The sequence below is a fragment of the Puma concolor genome, chromosome C2 (assembly GCF_028749965.1).
Source record: "Puma concolor isolate L17-30 chromosome C2, mPumCon1.1.hap2, whole genome shotgun sequence".
Taxonomy (NCBI): domain Eukaryota; kingdom Metazoa; phylum Chordata; class Mammalia; order Carnivora; family Felidae; genus Puma; species Puma concolor.
Window position 1 is genome coordinate 24,898,997 of NC_141675.1, and position 16,313 is coordinate 24,915,309.

The window sequence follows — 16,313 nt, forward strand, 5'->3', positions numbered from 1 at the left end:
ACAGTGGTTCTCAAACAGGGATTATATGCCCCCAAGGGGATATTTTACAAGGTTTGCAAGGACATTTTTTAATTGCCCTGGTCGTGGGGGGAATACTACTATCTTCTAGGGAGTGGAAGCCAGGAATGCTGCTAAACATCCTATTGTACAAACACCAGCCCCCGCAATAAAGACCTATCCAACCCCAAATCCAGCTGACGCTGGAAAGCCTGAACTATAAAGATAAGATTTAAGGGTTAATACTTCTACTTGGATAATAGCAGAAAACCTGTGCCATAATTTAAAAAAGGATGACTTTCCAATACACCTTCTCTTATTGATCTCGGATATGCAAAGAGTAGCCAATTATAGCCTTTCTTTTTGAAAAACTATTGCTTAGTGCGTTGAAAAAAAAAAGTATTTAGAAAATCTTAATGTACGGTTTCATAGTTGATATTTATATCCTCAAAAAAAGACCAAATCACCTCAAGAAAATTCCTTTAGTTGTTTCAGGAGTGCAATTACACTTAGATTCTCCATAAATTCATGTAAAATGATAAACATTTAACATAACATTGCTTGCTTGCTTTTTTCCTTTTTTTTCTTAAACAAGATGGCAAAACACAGAACAGACAAACCACATAATTTATCAAACAGATACACATGGCATCTGGGTGGCCTGAAAGCCACCAAACCACACCTCAGACTCTTGCAAACAGCACTTCCTGGGAAGCAAGGCTTCACTGGAGAGCCAAGGGCATATACTAAAAGGAACAGCACAGCCCCAGAGGGCATGTACAAACTGTCCCGTCACCAGACTCCTCTCTCATTCTCTCCTAAACAGGCACAACATGGCAGTGCTTTTTCTCAGGAAAAATAAATCAAGCTCCAGAGTGTTAATGTGTGTGTGTGTGTGTGTGTGTGTGTGTGTGTGTGTGTGTGTGTGTGTGTACACATATATATTTGTTTCTAAAAGTTTAGAAAATGTTTATCTTGCTGCCAAAATGATGAATGTCAGGGACTGCGGCATTTTATTGTCTAAGATTTCTTGAGTCATTTTGAGGCTTTGCTTCAGCACTGAGGGTCAAGACTCTACAATCTTTGGTGTTGATCTTATTTCCTCTGCCTTAGTCAAGAGAATGGGTCATCTTGGATGTCCTGTGTAGAAAGGAACCTATGAATACACAAAGATTATAGCCACCATCCATCTGAAAAGTCATTCCAACGTTAATTAATGTGTCAAAGAGAAAGGATAACTCTGAGTTGGTGAAATGCAGATTGCAACCCCGTATTAACTGTGGGCAATATGTTATGAGCTGAACTTTCCCATGTATTGGATTCTTTAGACCATGTAAAATAGTATCAAAATCCTCAGAAATACCAATTTTTCTAAATCCAGTCTCTGAGACTGCCTCCCCACACAAACTGCCTAAGAATTCTTTGCTAGACTTGGGAGAGGGTTCCTGATTTTTGCTTTCAGAAAAAAAGATTTTAACTTTTTTCTTTAACCATTGGGAACTAAAAAGGTAGATTCCCACAACACATCTCACACCAAAAAAATCCTGATCAATTAAGTACTTGAAGGTAGAAGATGAAAGTAAATGTGAATATTTTATACGAATTCCAATATTTATATAACCCAGGGTTGAGGAAGGACTTTCTGGGTACTAAACTAAAGGCAGAAAGCATGAGCAAAACATTTTATTGCATTTAAACACAATCTTTCTGCTCAGTAAAACAACCTGAACAAAAGTAAGCAGAATAACAAATTAGAGGAACATCAGAACATATAGGGGCAATATATATAAAAGACAAAAGGTTAAACATTTATGGAGCCCCTAGAAATCAAAAAGGCAAAGATAAACGGTTGAAGAGAAAAATAAAAACATGAATACGCAATTTGTGGAAATATAATTCATAGGTAAACATGAAAAAACTTCAAGCTCACCAGTACTCATGGAAACAAATTAAAACAGAGGAAAGACATGTATTTCCCACTTATTAGACTGATGTCCATTCCCAGCAACGGTAACACTCAGTGACGGTAAAGCTGTGGGGAGCTGGCAGTGTCCGAATTGCCAGTGGACCTGAAAATTGGTAAAGCCTTTACGGAAGCGATTTGACTACATTACTAAAAGATTTTAAAATCTCATTTCCTTTGACTCAGCAATTCCACTTCTAAGGTAATACGGAAAGCTCATAAAGATGTGTGTATTAAATGCACGGTTTTTAATTCTTTTTTAACTAAACAACCAGAGGGCTGTGTCTCTGCCTCCACACCTATGTCCAGCAATCGCCCCTCACTAGGATGACTGCAACAGCTCCCTTCCCAGCTCCCGTCCCTTCCCAGCTCCTTCTCCGCCTGGCAGTCAGCATGAGATCTTACAAACACAAGGCAGGTTACTTCACACACCCAGTATCAGTGGCCTCCCATTGCTAAGTCCCAACTCCTTACTTCTCACAGAGAGCTGTGGATATCCTGACCCGGGACCGCCTTGCAGGCCTCCTCTCCCCACTCCACCTCAGACACACTTTGAAGTTCCTCCAATGGACCAGATGGTCTCTGGGCATGCTGCTGTTTCCTCCCTGAGAACACGGTCCCTACACTATTCCACCCCATAGCTAACTTATACACCCCAAACACATTTTTCAAGGCTCAGCTTAGCAGGCCCCTCCTCGGGGTAAACCTCTCCTGTTTCTGCCACACTTGAGTTAGATGTCGCTCCAGAGCACGTGCTGCCACAGTGCCTGCACGTATCCCATAGAACAATGGCCGCGCTGTATTGGAACTGTGTGTGGGTCACTGAAGTTTGCTGGCATCTAGGTCTCCTTTATCACTGCTTGGTCTTTTCAGAGGACACAAAGGTCTGCCTGCGCAGTAGCTCCCTCCTTTATTCACGGACCACGACACCAACAACATCTCTTACACATGCTCAACTCTTCCATAGTACATACACCTGGGCATAGCTGCCTGCATAGACATACTGAAGCTGCACATTTTTAGACCATTTTTGTGGTTCTTAGGTCCTTATTAGTTCTGCTTTAAGCATTTAAGCTTTAAGATGTGATTTCTATTGTTTTGGAAACAGAGTCTACATAGTTTCTTTTATTCTTTTTTCTAGGACAAACTATTAAAATCATATCAATACAGCACATCCTATTAGTTCAGCTTTCTCAAACCAGGAAGAGAATTTAGAAACCAGTTCCTTCATTCCGGATCCTTTGGTAATAATCAAAGATGAAAAGCAACCTAAATGTCCCTTAAGAGGAAACCAGTCAAATAAATTATACATCAGTACAGTGGAGTACTGTGCAGCCATGAGAATGAGAAAGTCTTCACAGACCGACTTGGAAAATACCAGGAAGTAGCGTGAGGTGAAAAACAAGCAAAGTGATGAACACTATTGTCATATGCTGCTATGTGTCTACGAAGAGCAGGCACATCCATCGACCGTCTCTGGGACCACACACTTGTGGGGAGGGAAACTGAGGGGCAGGGGCCGAGATGGTGAGGGAGACGTCTCCTTGTATAACCCTACTGTTCAGCCTCGTTAGTGTGCTACGTATTTCAATGACGGCCTACTGTGGATTCCTATTTAACTAACTAGGTATGAATGTTCGACAAAACTCTTCATAGGATATTTTAACATACCCTTTCCCCTCCCCCACATAAAAAATCCTTACAATGTCCAGTGTTCTGGAACAAGGCTCTCATATGCAGCAGTCCCTGCTAGGTAATTAAAGTACATCTCAGAGGAGGGCTGTGGCCTTCTCCCCTGGGTCTACTCTGCTCCTCTTTCTCAGTCCTTCATCCAAGAATGTGCTGAGCCGCAGCCACTATAAAGTACTCCCCCTGTCTAACAATACTTAGGTATGTTCCATTTTCTTGGAGGCAGTGTGTAACTAGTATGGTTTCTTCCCAGGAAGTGGCGCTGAAATCAACCTTAAAGGAAAAGAAAAACTATGAATTCGTACAGCCAAATAGTACTAACTATAAATTCTGCCTTAGAGCTCATATTACCATAAAAAATGGATAGAACAAGGAAAACAAGAAAAGGAAGAAAAAAAGAGGGAGAAAAAAAACCCCTTCATTCCAATGGGCTCTTCCTTTTCCTTTGACTTGGCACAGCCAACAAGGCAGGACAACAGGGCAGGCCGATTTCCCCTTGACTAGAACTGGGTTTTAGATTCTGTCTACAACCGGTAAGTTGTAGATCGCACCTCAAATTCGTTTCTCCTACACCTTAAAGACATGTGCAAGGGAAGACTATGTTCTAGATCTCCTACATATCCTGGTGCCAACCAGGTATCATGCTCACCCCATACAAACCAGCATATGACTATGCAGTGGAGGCCCCTTCCCAAAGGAGAATGGCAATAGATGGAGAGAAAATTCGGCAGAAATGCCAAACAGTGATAACCATGAAACATCTCTTCTTGTCTTCATGCCGAGATGAAAACAAATACCTCCAAAAACTGCTAAATCTTATTACCAAGTTTTTTTTTGAACAATACCATTAAGGGACACCTGGGTGGCTCAGCTGGTTGAGTGTCCAACTTTGGCTCAGGTCATGATCTTGTGGTTTGTGGGTTCAAGCCCCACATCAGGGTCTTGCTGTCAGTCTGTGAGTGCAGAGCCCGCTTCAGATCCTCTGTCCCCCTCTCTCTGCCCCTCCCTCGCTTGCACACTCTCTCTAAAAACATAAATAAAACCTTTAAAAAAATGATACCATTAATTCAATATTATCCAAAACATGGGAGAGAAATAATGAGAATTCCAAAAATTTTTAAGTGAGAAGAAAAATTTCAGTCCAATGGTCTTATAGAACAATCAGTTGCAATAATATTCCTAAGGCGTTAATACCAAAAAAGGATATTACTGACATGAAATAGAGAAAGATTTGGAAAACTGAGTTCTTGAAATATCACACACGCTTACAGATGATACTACTTAAACCAACTAGTAGACAGATTATCAAATCCAGGCCTAATTAACTAATGTATATAAATTCAGATTCAACTTAAAAATCACATGAGAAGTTATTCTATATCAGAATTTACTCTATGTCTTACACTATACAAGACTCTTTCATATCCAATATCTCATCTAATCCTTAAAACAACGTTATCAGGTAGGTATTATTAGTCTCCTCTTATAAAGGAGAAAACAGAGCCTAAAAAAACACTGGAGACATAGCTGAGGTCATTCAGGTCATAAATGGCAGCACTAGGCCTGGAACCTGGACCCTCAGCCTCTAAGAGGATGCCTTGTCTCTATGATGTCAACAGATGTTAATGAAACTGCGTTTGGACAGAACAGTGATAATGTAACCATTATCTAGTTATTAGATACCAGGTTATTCTATCTGCTAATACAGAAAGACTATATTTAAATTGTTTTTATAAGAACAGAACTTTTATGTACTTCTTTCTTTTTTTTTTTTTTTAAATTTTTTTTAACATTTATTTATTTTTGAGACAGAGAGAGAGAGCATGAACAGGGGAGGGTCAGAGAAAGAGGGAGACACAGAATCTGAAACAGGCTCCAGGCTCTGAGCCGTCAGCACAGAGCCTGACACGGGGCTCAAACCCACAGACCGCGAGATCATGACCTGAGCCGAAGTCGGCCGCTTAACCGACTGAGCCACCCAGGCGCCCCTATGTACTTCTTTCTAAGTGAGAGAAGCAAACGAGTAAGGAAGACAAAAAAAAAAGACTAAAAAGAAATCAACCAAGAAATAATACGCATCATTTAATGGTTCCTCTTTGACCCCATATATCGTATTCTAAATTCAAGTCAATTAAATGTAGCCTCTAGTTTTTGTGCTGACATGTGCCAAACACATATTTAAGTACAAACTGGATTCCTATCCTCAAAGATCCCATAATCTAGCCAAAGAGTCAAACCCGCAAATACAAAATTACCAAATAATTTCATGCAGATTGAAGTGAAAGAAGAAATAGCAATCCAGAGGACAAAGGAAAGACATCTCCCTGGGAAGGGGGCTCAGGGAGGAAGGGCTCTGCTGAAGATGTGACATGTGGGTGGGGGGCTAGGAGCTAGCCAAAATGAAGAGAATTCCAAGCAGAAGCATTCCTGTAAAGAGACAGGCCCCACACCCCCACCTGCAGTCACACAGAGGAAAGAGTGCAGGCTGACTTCACTAGAATACACATCTCAGAAGATGGGAGTAACCAAATGCAGGCTGGAGGTGAGCAAAAAAGGAGGTAAAGATCCTTCCAAGATTTCTTGCTTGGGTCTTGGAAACAATGCCATCAATGACACATGAACTACTGAAGAGGAGGAGACTTACTGAGACAATTCAGTACATGCTGAAGTTCAGGAGGGTTCTATGAGGCATAAGAAAACCAGGGACTCAGGTTTCAGAGAGGCGACAGGGTTCACAGACCTGAGACGTAGTCCCTCAGGGGGTTTCCAGAACTCTAGGTTAACTACTCTACATTCAACTTCTTAGAAATGAACAGAGGCTGAAGTAGGCTGTATCAAAAGAAAAAACACTGAACTGTGGTAAAAGCACTAGGAATTTAAGCAAACAGTACGCTATAGCCCCCTTATTTACAGCAGTTCTGATCAAAACAAGGAGATACGATCAGCAAAGGTCCTATTCATACATTTGTTGGACTGCAGATCCACAGACAGAATAAATAACAATTAGGAGACTTTTAAACACAGCTGTTCCCAATACTGGCTCTTGCCTGCAGTAGTCGAGGGAGGGCCACTGTTTTCTCTCAGCCGCAAGTATTCGTGCCCTTGGAGCACTCCCTCAAAATCTGGGTGTTCTTCCATCTACTCAGGAAGTCTTCCCTGGCTTCAAAATGATGGGAACAAAAATAGGAACCGGTGAGGTTACTTCCTCAAGTTAAATGGAGAAATAATCAAAAGCATACTCTAACCCGCATTAAATGTTTTTTAGACAAAAAGAAAAGGGAATAAACTAGGAGCATGTATCGCCAAAGAGCCCCGTTCCAGGTCCTGAGGGAGGAGGCACACTAGGCAAATTCTGGCCGGAAGACCCCAGCTCTAAATTCAGAATCATGTGGCCCTTCTGCGTCCTTGTGCTAGCCGCCCTCCACAATATTTCTCCATCTGTAAAGAGAGGTCTCGGCCTTCTGACAGTCCCTGAGAGCCTATGGGAGGTACCATGCAGGCCTTCCTTGGGGAGTCCAGAAAGCAGTGTGGAAACAAAGCCTAGACTTGGAGTTGCACACTCGGCCCTACAAGGCAGTGGAGGTGTGCACCAGCTATCCACATGCTCCGCGTGCTCCTTCGGATTCAAGCATGGAGTAGGCTCCTTAACCTCAACTAGCTCCTGTGTCAGGAAACAGAGAGTGTCCCCCTCTCTGTAAGTTTTGGGAGGCCTGGGCTGCCCCAACCCTCTAAGACTGGGGGAGAGTAGGAATTCCTCCTGCTTCATACAGGACACCGGGAAGAACAACCCATCAACGGCTACCAGAGGAGGAGGGAGTGTTGGCAGATGCATCCGTGCACGGGGAAATCAGGACAGGCGCCAATGGCTGCAGTTCAGAGTGAAATTTGGGAGGCTTTTTTTTTTCCTTTTAAGTTAATAATGACTGCAAAGTGAATCTGCATTCCAAGGCGACTCCCAGGGTGTTAGAAGACTTTACCAAGATGCTCTGACTCTTGCCTGTCTTCCCAGGAGCCCTTTCAGGATACGTATGACATATGTTCTCTTTATGCAGAATGCCACAATGGTGCGCTGAACCCTGATTTTCAGGAACGTGCCAGTCTCAGTTGCCCTGGTATCTGGATGCTCTAAGGCAAGTCCTGGCATAAGGCAATTTCGCTCTGGGGCCCATCCCGTGCGCCTTCCTAAGCTGTTTGTTTCCTAATTATCCCCAGGCCTTGCTGAGCTTCACCGTTGCCAGCTCCCCAGCCTCTCGCTCTCCGCAGTTACGTGTGCTCAAACCTCTCCTATCGATTTCTCCTAAACCTGTCCTCCTGGTCCCCAGCAACAGTCCTCCGCCAAACCATTCATAACTAACCTTAAGGAAATGTCTAAATTCACAGCCTCTACTCTTCGACCTCCTACTCACTCCTCGAACTGTCACTCCACTGAAATGGATTTTTGCCAAGGTCACCCACAACCTCCGTGATCCTGAATGCGGCAGGTGTTTCCAAGTCCTCTTCTTGATAATAAGAATGATGCTATCACCTAATGTTTACTGAGCACTTCGTGTATGCCAAGTATGATCCTTCGAACTGTGCAAACTTTATCAAGGCTTCACTACCAGCTGATAAAGTAGGTTTACAATTACAGCCCTTTTATGAATCAAACCTTTGCGAATTAGAGTGACACGTAGCCAGTGTCACACAACCTGTGAGCAAGGCAGGCAGGACTCAGAACACAGGCTTCCGCCTCTGTGGCCTGTGCTACTTCTCTGCACTATCAGAAGGCAGCCCTTGGCCTGTCCCAATTCTTCCTCCTCTTTCCTCCTTGGTCTCCATCTGGGGCTGCTCTTTGTGCACCCTTAAATACTGATGGTCTATCCTTGCCTCCTCATCCCTAGGGTGCTCTCATCCAGTCCCTGGCTTCAATTATTACTCACAGAATCAAAATCTGTCTCTCCAACTGGTCTACTGTCACATCCACAGGTGCCCCAGGTTCAATGCACTGTCCTCTACTTACTACTCACCCAGTGCTGGAGTCGCCTGTCCCATATTACTGTCATTGTCTCCCCGGTGCCTAACACTGAGGTTAGCAGGTGGGAGGTGCTCCCTCAGCAATTATGAAATTAATTAACATGGAGACTTTGGCTGCCTCCCTAGACCTCAGTTTCTCACTTGGAAAACAGACTTGCATCAGGGAATGGAAGCGTGTTACATCCTGTAAGCTGCCCTTTGAAAAGTGGTTTGTAGCAAAATAAGTGTGCAAACATGCTGCGTAGCCTCCTCTTTGCAATTCACATTAGATAGCATACTAAAAGCTCTCAATCTTTTGTCATTGTTTAATAAGGGTCTCTGACCCTTTTCCGGGAATATCCCAGGCCCTCCAGAGACAGTGCTCCATGGGGGTGCTTTGGCAGGGGCGCCTGGGTGGCTCAATGGGTTAAGCATCCGACTTCAGCTCAAGTCATCATCTCGGGGTTCTTGAGTTCAAGCCCCGCAGAGGACTCTGTGCTGACAGCTCAGAGCCTGGAGCCTGCTTCAGATTCTGTGTCTCCCTCTCTCTCTGACCCTCCCCCCCTCACACTCTGTCTCTCTCTCTCAAAAATAAGTGAACATTAAAATTTTTTTTTCTAAATAAAGAAGTGTGAGTAGGCCAGTCCTTTGTTTTGTGAACTTTAAACAGTCACCTGGGCCACCTTAGAAAACATCTGTCAATTCCTTAGAAAATTAAACACAGAGTTACCATATATGACCCATCGATTCCATTTCTAGGTTTATAGCCAAAGAGAAGTGAAAACACATGTCCACACAAATATATACAAATGTTCACAGTGGCATTATTCATGATAGCTAAAAGGTGGAAATAACCCACATATCCATCAAGTGATGAATGGGCAAACAAAATGTAGCAAATCTGGATAATGAAACATTATTCAGCCATAAAAAGGAATAAAGTACTGGTACTACATTCTACAACAAGGAAGAACCTTGAAAACATTATGTTAAGCAAAACATGCCAGTTGCAAAAGACCACATAGGGTATGATTCCATTTATATAAGCTGTCCAAAATAGGCAATTTAAAGACACAGAAAGTGAATTTATGGTCACCAGGGGCTGGGAGTGACTGCTAATGGGCAAGATATTTCTTTCAGGGAAGATAAAAATGTTCTAGAATTAGATAGATAGTGGTGAAAGTTGCACAACTGTGAATATACTAAAAACCAATGAAATGTACACTTTAAAAGGGTGTGTTTTACGGCATGGGAATTACATCTTAATAAAAAACCAAAAAAAGGTACAGTGGATAACCACAATAAACAAAATGAACAATAAAGCTCATCTTTATAACTTGAACTGGTTAAGGTAAATAGGTGTCCCAATAAAACATGCCAATTAACCATAGTGACTTAGGTCATTCACACTAAATAACAAAGACAGGAACAAAAAAACCTATATTTAGTAGATTTAATAGATTTAAGTATATTTACTTCCATATACATGAAGTAAAGCAGAACAAAATCTGAAATTCAGATCTAAAGGTAACTTCTAATACCCAGTAAGAACTGTTCCTTCAAGAGTATCACGGACTTGGGGCGCCTGGGTGGTGCAGTCGGTTAAGCGTCCGACTTCAGCCAGGTCACGATCTCGCGGTCTGTGAGTTCGAGCCCCGCGTCAGGCTCTGGGCTGATGGCTCGGAGCCTGGAGCCTGTTTCCGATTCTGTGTCTCCCTCTCTCTCTGCCCCTCCCCCGTTCATGCTCTGTCTCTCTCTGTCCCAAAAATAAATAAAAAACGTTGAAAAAAAATTAAAAAAAAAAAAAAAAAAAAAAAAAAGAGTATCACGGACTTACACTGACAACACGGGTAAACCATCTTCTATCCTCCCTGGAAACAGCAATGGCCCTTACAGAGCCAAGGGGGACATCCATCATCCTTCATTTTCTGTGCCAATGTCCCCGAACAGGCACAATCAGCGGGTGACTGAAGGTTATGAAAAACTTAACCTGTTCACAAAGCTGACAGTTCCGAGGCTCAGAATGCTAAAACCCTAGACTTCTAATTTAGATTTCACTCTTTTTGTTAAAGATACCATATGACCTAAGAGCATTTTGTATTCATTTAAATACAGAGAAAAAATTTATCCTGAAAGTCTAACAGAAAGTGATTAAAAGAGATGGGTCCTATAGGATATGGCGTTTAGTACTTTCTAAGTAAGCCACAAAAACTAAGGATAAAACCTGAATATGTACTCTTTGACCCAGGAAGATTTCCTGTAACTCCATGATTTTAAAGGTCTAGATAATTCAAGTCATAAAGGTCTTCACTCCATAGTGTTTCATCTAACAGCCCCTATAGTTATTCATTCATTCTACTAACGTTTCTTGAGCACCTACTATGTGCCAGGCATCAGGCCTAGTGTTAGGGGTACAGAGATGGATAAAAACAGAGACTGTCTTTGTATTAGAGGATTCTTAGACTGGTGGATAAGACAGTCATCAATCAAATAATACATACAAGAGATGCAGTGAACAATATTTATTTAGAAATTAGGTAAGTTCTGGGAAAGTTGAACCTTGCAGCAATTGTTAGGATTCTCTAAGCTTTATCTTATTTATTGTTGTGCAAGGGAATCTTATTAAAAAGACATCAGATCTTAAATTTTTATTACATTAACTTGGAAAAAATCAATAAAATTGCTCTAGATATGCCTATAGACCATAGTCTATTATATACATAGAGAGAGAGAAATATATATACATTGAGAAATATATATATTAGTGAGAAAGATTCATCAGGAAAGGTTTAGAGCTAGACTGAGTTTAAATTAAGCAGTTTCTGTTTGAAGTTGATAGCAGCCTATATAAAATCAAAGTCAGATGGTAAACGACATTAGTGAAAACGGCAGAGTAGAGAACTCCAAAAGTTCATTGCTCCATAAAAGCATCAAATAAACTGGCAAAACTGTCAAAATCAACTTTGTTAAACCTGGGAAACCACCAAAATATTGCAGCAACCAGGGGAACCAGGGGAACACTTAATAAAAAACAGCTAGATCTCAGCAGGAAAAGCCGGCCACTTTGTGGTATTATAAGTTACCCTGGCACCATCCCCGGCTCTCCAGCTCAGCAAAGAGCCTTGAAGAAAAAAGCCCATATTCCCAGTACAGATACCATTACCAGAAGAAGCAGAGTGGAGTTTGTTTTGAAAGAAGTGTGGTTGTGTGTTGTGATCTGCCTGGTCGCTTCAGCTTGAAGGGCTCCAGGCTCCGCCACAGCTCTCCTAACTTGGGACTCTACCAAAGCTGAGGCGGCTGCCCCTGGGAGTTGTCAAAAACACTCAAAAGTAAATATACTAGTAGCTGCTGCCTGGGACAATAAATAACTGTTGGAGTAAACAATGAACTAACCAATAAGCTTGGGAAGAAAATTTGGGGATTGAGATGCTTTGTCAAACAAACGCTTTAAAAAAATCACACAAAGAGGGGGTATAGCTCAGTGGTAGAGCTTTTGACTAAAACGATCAGACATAGTCCTGGGAATCTAGATAGTCAAGTGCAGGCATGGGCCTAAGTATCTGCTCAGGAAAGCCCTGAGATAACTTTAAACTCTCACCTCTGGCTGACCCTCGAGTTCTGTGCATGCAGGAGGTGAAGGCTAAGGCGGAGTTATCAATGCCTATCCGATCACTAGAGAGACACTAAGCTAATAGAATAGAGATAGCATTGACTCACGACAAAGAATACAGACTGCTCAAAATTGGCACGGAAAGTCACAAAACAAGCAACAGCAGCTACAAGTAGCAACAAACCCTGGGGAGTGAAGAGAATCTAATTTCCAGAGCTGCCACACTACAATATTAAAAATATCTATTTTTCCACACACAAAAAATTACACAGCACGTAAAGAAATAAGAAAATATGGTTCATATACAGAGGAGAAAAGGCCACTAATAGAAACTGTCCCTGAGGAAGCACACACATTGGTCTAATTAGACAAAGACTTTGTTTTTTTTTTTTAATTTTATAAATGTTTATTTATTTTTGAGAGAGAGTGAGAAAGAGAGAGAGAGAGAGAGAGAGAGAAAGAGCAAGAGAGACAGAGCTTAACCAGGGGAGGGGCAGAAAGAGGGAGACACAGAATCCAAAGCAGGCTCCAAAGCTGTGCTGACAGCTCAGAGCCCAACATGGGCTTGAACTCACAAACCGTGCGATCATGACCTGAGCCAAAGTTGGATGCTTAACCGACTGAGCCACCCAGGCACCCCTGGACAAAGACTTTAAGTGAACTATTTTAAATATGCTCAAAGAGTTAAAGGGAACCATGTACAAAGAACTAAAGGAAAATGATGTCTCATTCAAAAGAGATTATCAGTAAGTAGACAAGAATTATTTTTTCTTTTAAGGAACCAAATAGAAATTCTGGGTTTGTAAAGTACAAGAAATAAATGAAATTTTCACTGAGTAAGCAAAAGAAAGAATCAGCAAATCTGAAGGTAGGTCAACTGATACCACCAAGTCTGAGAAGCAGAAAGGAAAAGAGAATGAAGAAAAATCAGCACAGACTAAGAAAGCTCCAGGACACCACCAGTCCCACCAGCTGGGAGTTCCAGAAGGACAGGAAAGAGAGAAAGGAGCAATAAGAATGTTTTAAGAAATGGGGCACCTGGGTGGCTCAGTTGGTTAAGCGGCCGACTTGGGCTCAGGTCATGATCTTGCGGTCCGTGAGTTCGAGCCCCGCGTCGGGCTCTGTGCTGACGGCTCAGAGCCTGGAGTCTGTTTCAGATTCTGTGTCTCCCTCTTTCTCTCCTCCCCAGCTCATGCTCTGTCTCACTCTTCTCAAAAATAAATAAATGTTAAAAAAAAAAAAGAATGTTTTAAGAAATAATGGCTGAAAATTCCCCAAATGTGATGAAAAATAAGAACTGATGTTTACTTAAGGGCAAAACTAACAGAAGCAGTTGTGTGAGGCAACTGAACTAAGCCCCATGCCACTGGGTGTTTCTGACACAGAAAGACTGGGAGTTCAATGAAACAAAATTCCTTGTGAACAAAAGTCCAATGAGAGGTGAGTGCTATGGTGGCTCTAACAGCTCTCTGCTAAAGATCCTTCATATAATAAGAGGAGGCAGTAGATGGAAATCCGGGTGTCCATCTACGCACCCCTGGCCACTCTCACTCACCAGCCTCCAGGCTTCTGCTCTCTTGCTGTGCTCCTGCTCCCTTCATAGCTGAGAGCTGCCTGGCCCTCCCCAGTGCTCACAACCAGGTTTCCTGATGTCACACACACACACACACACACACACACACACACACACACACCCTCTCAGACTGTTTGCCTGTCCCCACCCCTACCTTCAAATCACTAGAGTGGCAAGTAGCCACAGTGGCAAGGAGGTTTACCTTATCCCTCCAGTGAAGGGCAAAGGACTGAGATGCCTGCCTTACATGTTTCAGGGAGACTGACCCACCCTGGCTAGTTGGGGAGTCCCACACAAATCATATTTCAATCAAAGGTTGGAGGAGGGGGCAGGAGGTGAGCTGATTTTAAGTGCTTAAAACATTTTCTTATACTTAGTCATCTTTCAAATTCATTCTTAAAGATTGTTTATCTTAGGTTATTTACTAAAGAGGGGTTGCTATTTTCTCCAATAAACCCTTTTCTAATTCTAATTTTACAGCAAGTTATCAATAGGGAAATCAGGGCTCCATATGCAAAATTTTGCCTCCAGAAGCTTTTTGTCCAAAGTATCAATAGATGCCTTCACAGAAGAGTGATGAAAGGGTCTTTAATTAAATCCCACAATTTGATTACTTCTTTTGAGGTAGCATATTTAGCTGTCTCTAAAAAGATTTTCTTCCTAAAACATAATACGCTCATTTTAATTATTGTGGGCTAAGAAAGGACTCTGTGCCCATTTATAGACAGAATGCTTCATTTGCCCATTGCCAATTGTGATTTTTCTATTGACAGAAATATACTGGCAGTATACATTTCAATAGCACCTAACACCAAAGTTTCTAAGCCCTCTCTTATACATATTATACTATTACCAAATACATGCATAGGAAGATTAACTTCCTAAATATAGCCTCCTCCATAGCCATATTTGGCGGAATTATAAAATCTTAGGAATGATTTCTTTTGACCAAGGAAAGAATCTTTTATGAGCATTAAGAGACACAATGCATTATCTAAGAAAGATCTATCCGGTTAGAAAAACATGAGGAGATTTCAAATCTTTAGAGTTACATTTTTAGACCATTTCAAAACTTCAGAATTCTTTTAAAATTTTGAGGGAGGTTGTATCTTAAAATAGGTTTTAATTTAGCATTTCTATTGCAAACTCTAAATTGCAGTGAATTCTGAATACTAAAATTCTGCTTATTGAATAAGTTTTAACATAACAAAAACTGCAAAGCCAAATTCTATTCTAGCAGTGAAGATTCTGCTTTGCAGGAATTAATTTTCTAAGTTCATAACCATTAAAAAGCATGAATTTTCCTCTTCCCCACCACAGATTAAAAATAGTTTTTGTTGTATCACATTCTTTTCAAATAGTGGCATGCAACTCTCTCTCTCTTTTCTCGTCCTGCTAAAAATATGTACAACTTAACCAACCTACTAAAATCACAGCAACTTTTTTTCCCCCACAGCTACCAGTTTCCTGGATGTGAATCTTCCACACAGCTATCTTAGTATTTCCTGTGTCCTTACATAAATAGAAAATTGTTCTATTTGGACCCTTCATGATCAAATTCTCTCTTGATGATTGCCTAATTAATAGAAAGAGGCAGTGGTAAAAGATCATGCTAAAATGATTTGCATCTGTCTTTAGAAAACATTTTTGCACTCGCATATGAAAATGAATAGTGATATCCTGGGAATTTAGAACTTTCTTCTTTTAAAGTCTGTCACACTTCTATTTCACATCTTTTTCTAGAATACAGGCAGAAGTGCATCTCCTGTTTTTCTCATCTGCATCCCCACTCAGCCTTTGAATAATTCTGAAAGCATGGTGAAATAAGATCTCCTCTTAGGGAAATCCAGATGCCGTATTTCTCAAAAGACTGTTCTTAGCTCATGTGTTCAATGATTTTACCATTTATTAGATATTTCGCCAGCTTGCCAAGAATGGCTAGGGAGTCACCGATTTACAGTCCTCCATAAAGCAGGTAAATCACATTTCCAATATACCAGTTCCTTGACCCTTCGGTCACTATATTTAAAGCTTTTTTATATTAAAGCTTTGGCACTAATTACTTAAAAGAAAGATTCTCTACTAAGGCAAATTTATTGTGGAACTGTCCATTTTAAAAGATATGATTAAAATATCTGACCAGCATTTCTCTACCTACTAGGCAGCAGGTATTTCTTGCTACCTACACATATATAAGAAGTGGACCACCTGACCCCCTTCCCTTAGAAAAAATTATCATATGGGCTAGATTAAATAAATATTATTAAATACAATAAAACATGTAATGCTTAAAGGTGTTTTCTTTCAATGTTTCCTTTATTTTTGAGAGTGAGAGAGACAGAGTATGAGCAGGGGAGGGGCAGAGAGAGAAGGAGACAGAATCCATGAAGCAAGCTCCAAGCTCTGAACTGTCAGCACAGAGCCCAACGCGGGGCTCAAACCCGTGAACCACGAGATCATGACCCAAGCCAAAGTCGGAGGCTCAACTG

At 41.4% G+C, this 16,313-nt stretch overlaps 1 protein-coding gene across 3 annotated transcripts in view; it reads right to left on the reverse strand.

Moving 5' to 3' along the window:
- PLCL2 (phospholipase C like 2) overlaps positions 1 to 16,313 on the reverse strand; it is a 191,588-nt gene that overhangs the window by 133,200 nt on the left and 42,075 nt on the right. Inside the window, exon 1 of one of the 3 annotated variants that reach the window (XM_025914052.2) lies at positions 10,479 to 11,248. The exons of the other annotated variants lie outside the window; for them this stretch is intronic. Within the exon in view, the coding sequence (XP_025769837.2) occupies positions 10,479 to 10,559 (81 nt within the window). The 5' untranslated portion in view covers positions 10,560 to 11,248. Of the gene's footprint in view, positions 1 to 10,478; positions 11,249 to 16,313 lie in introns of those variants that run through there. 3 annotated transcript variants of the gene reach the window in all.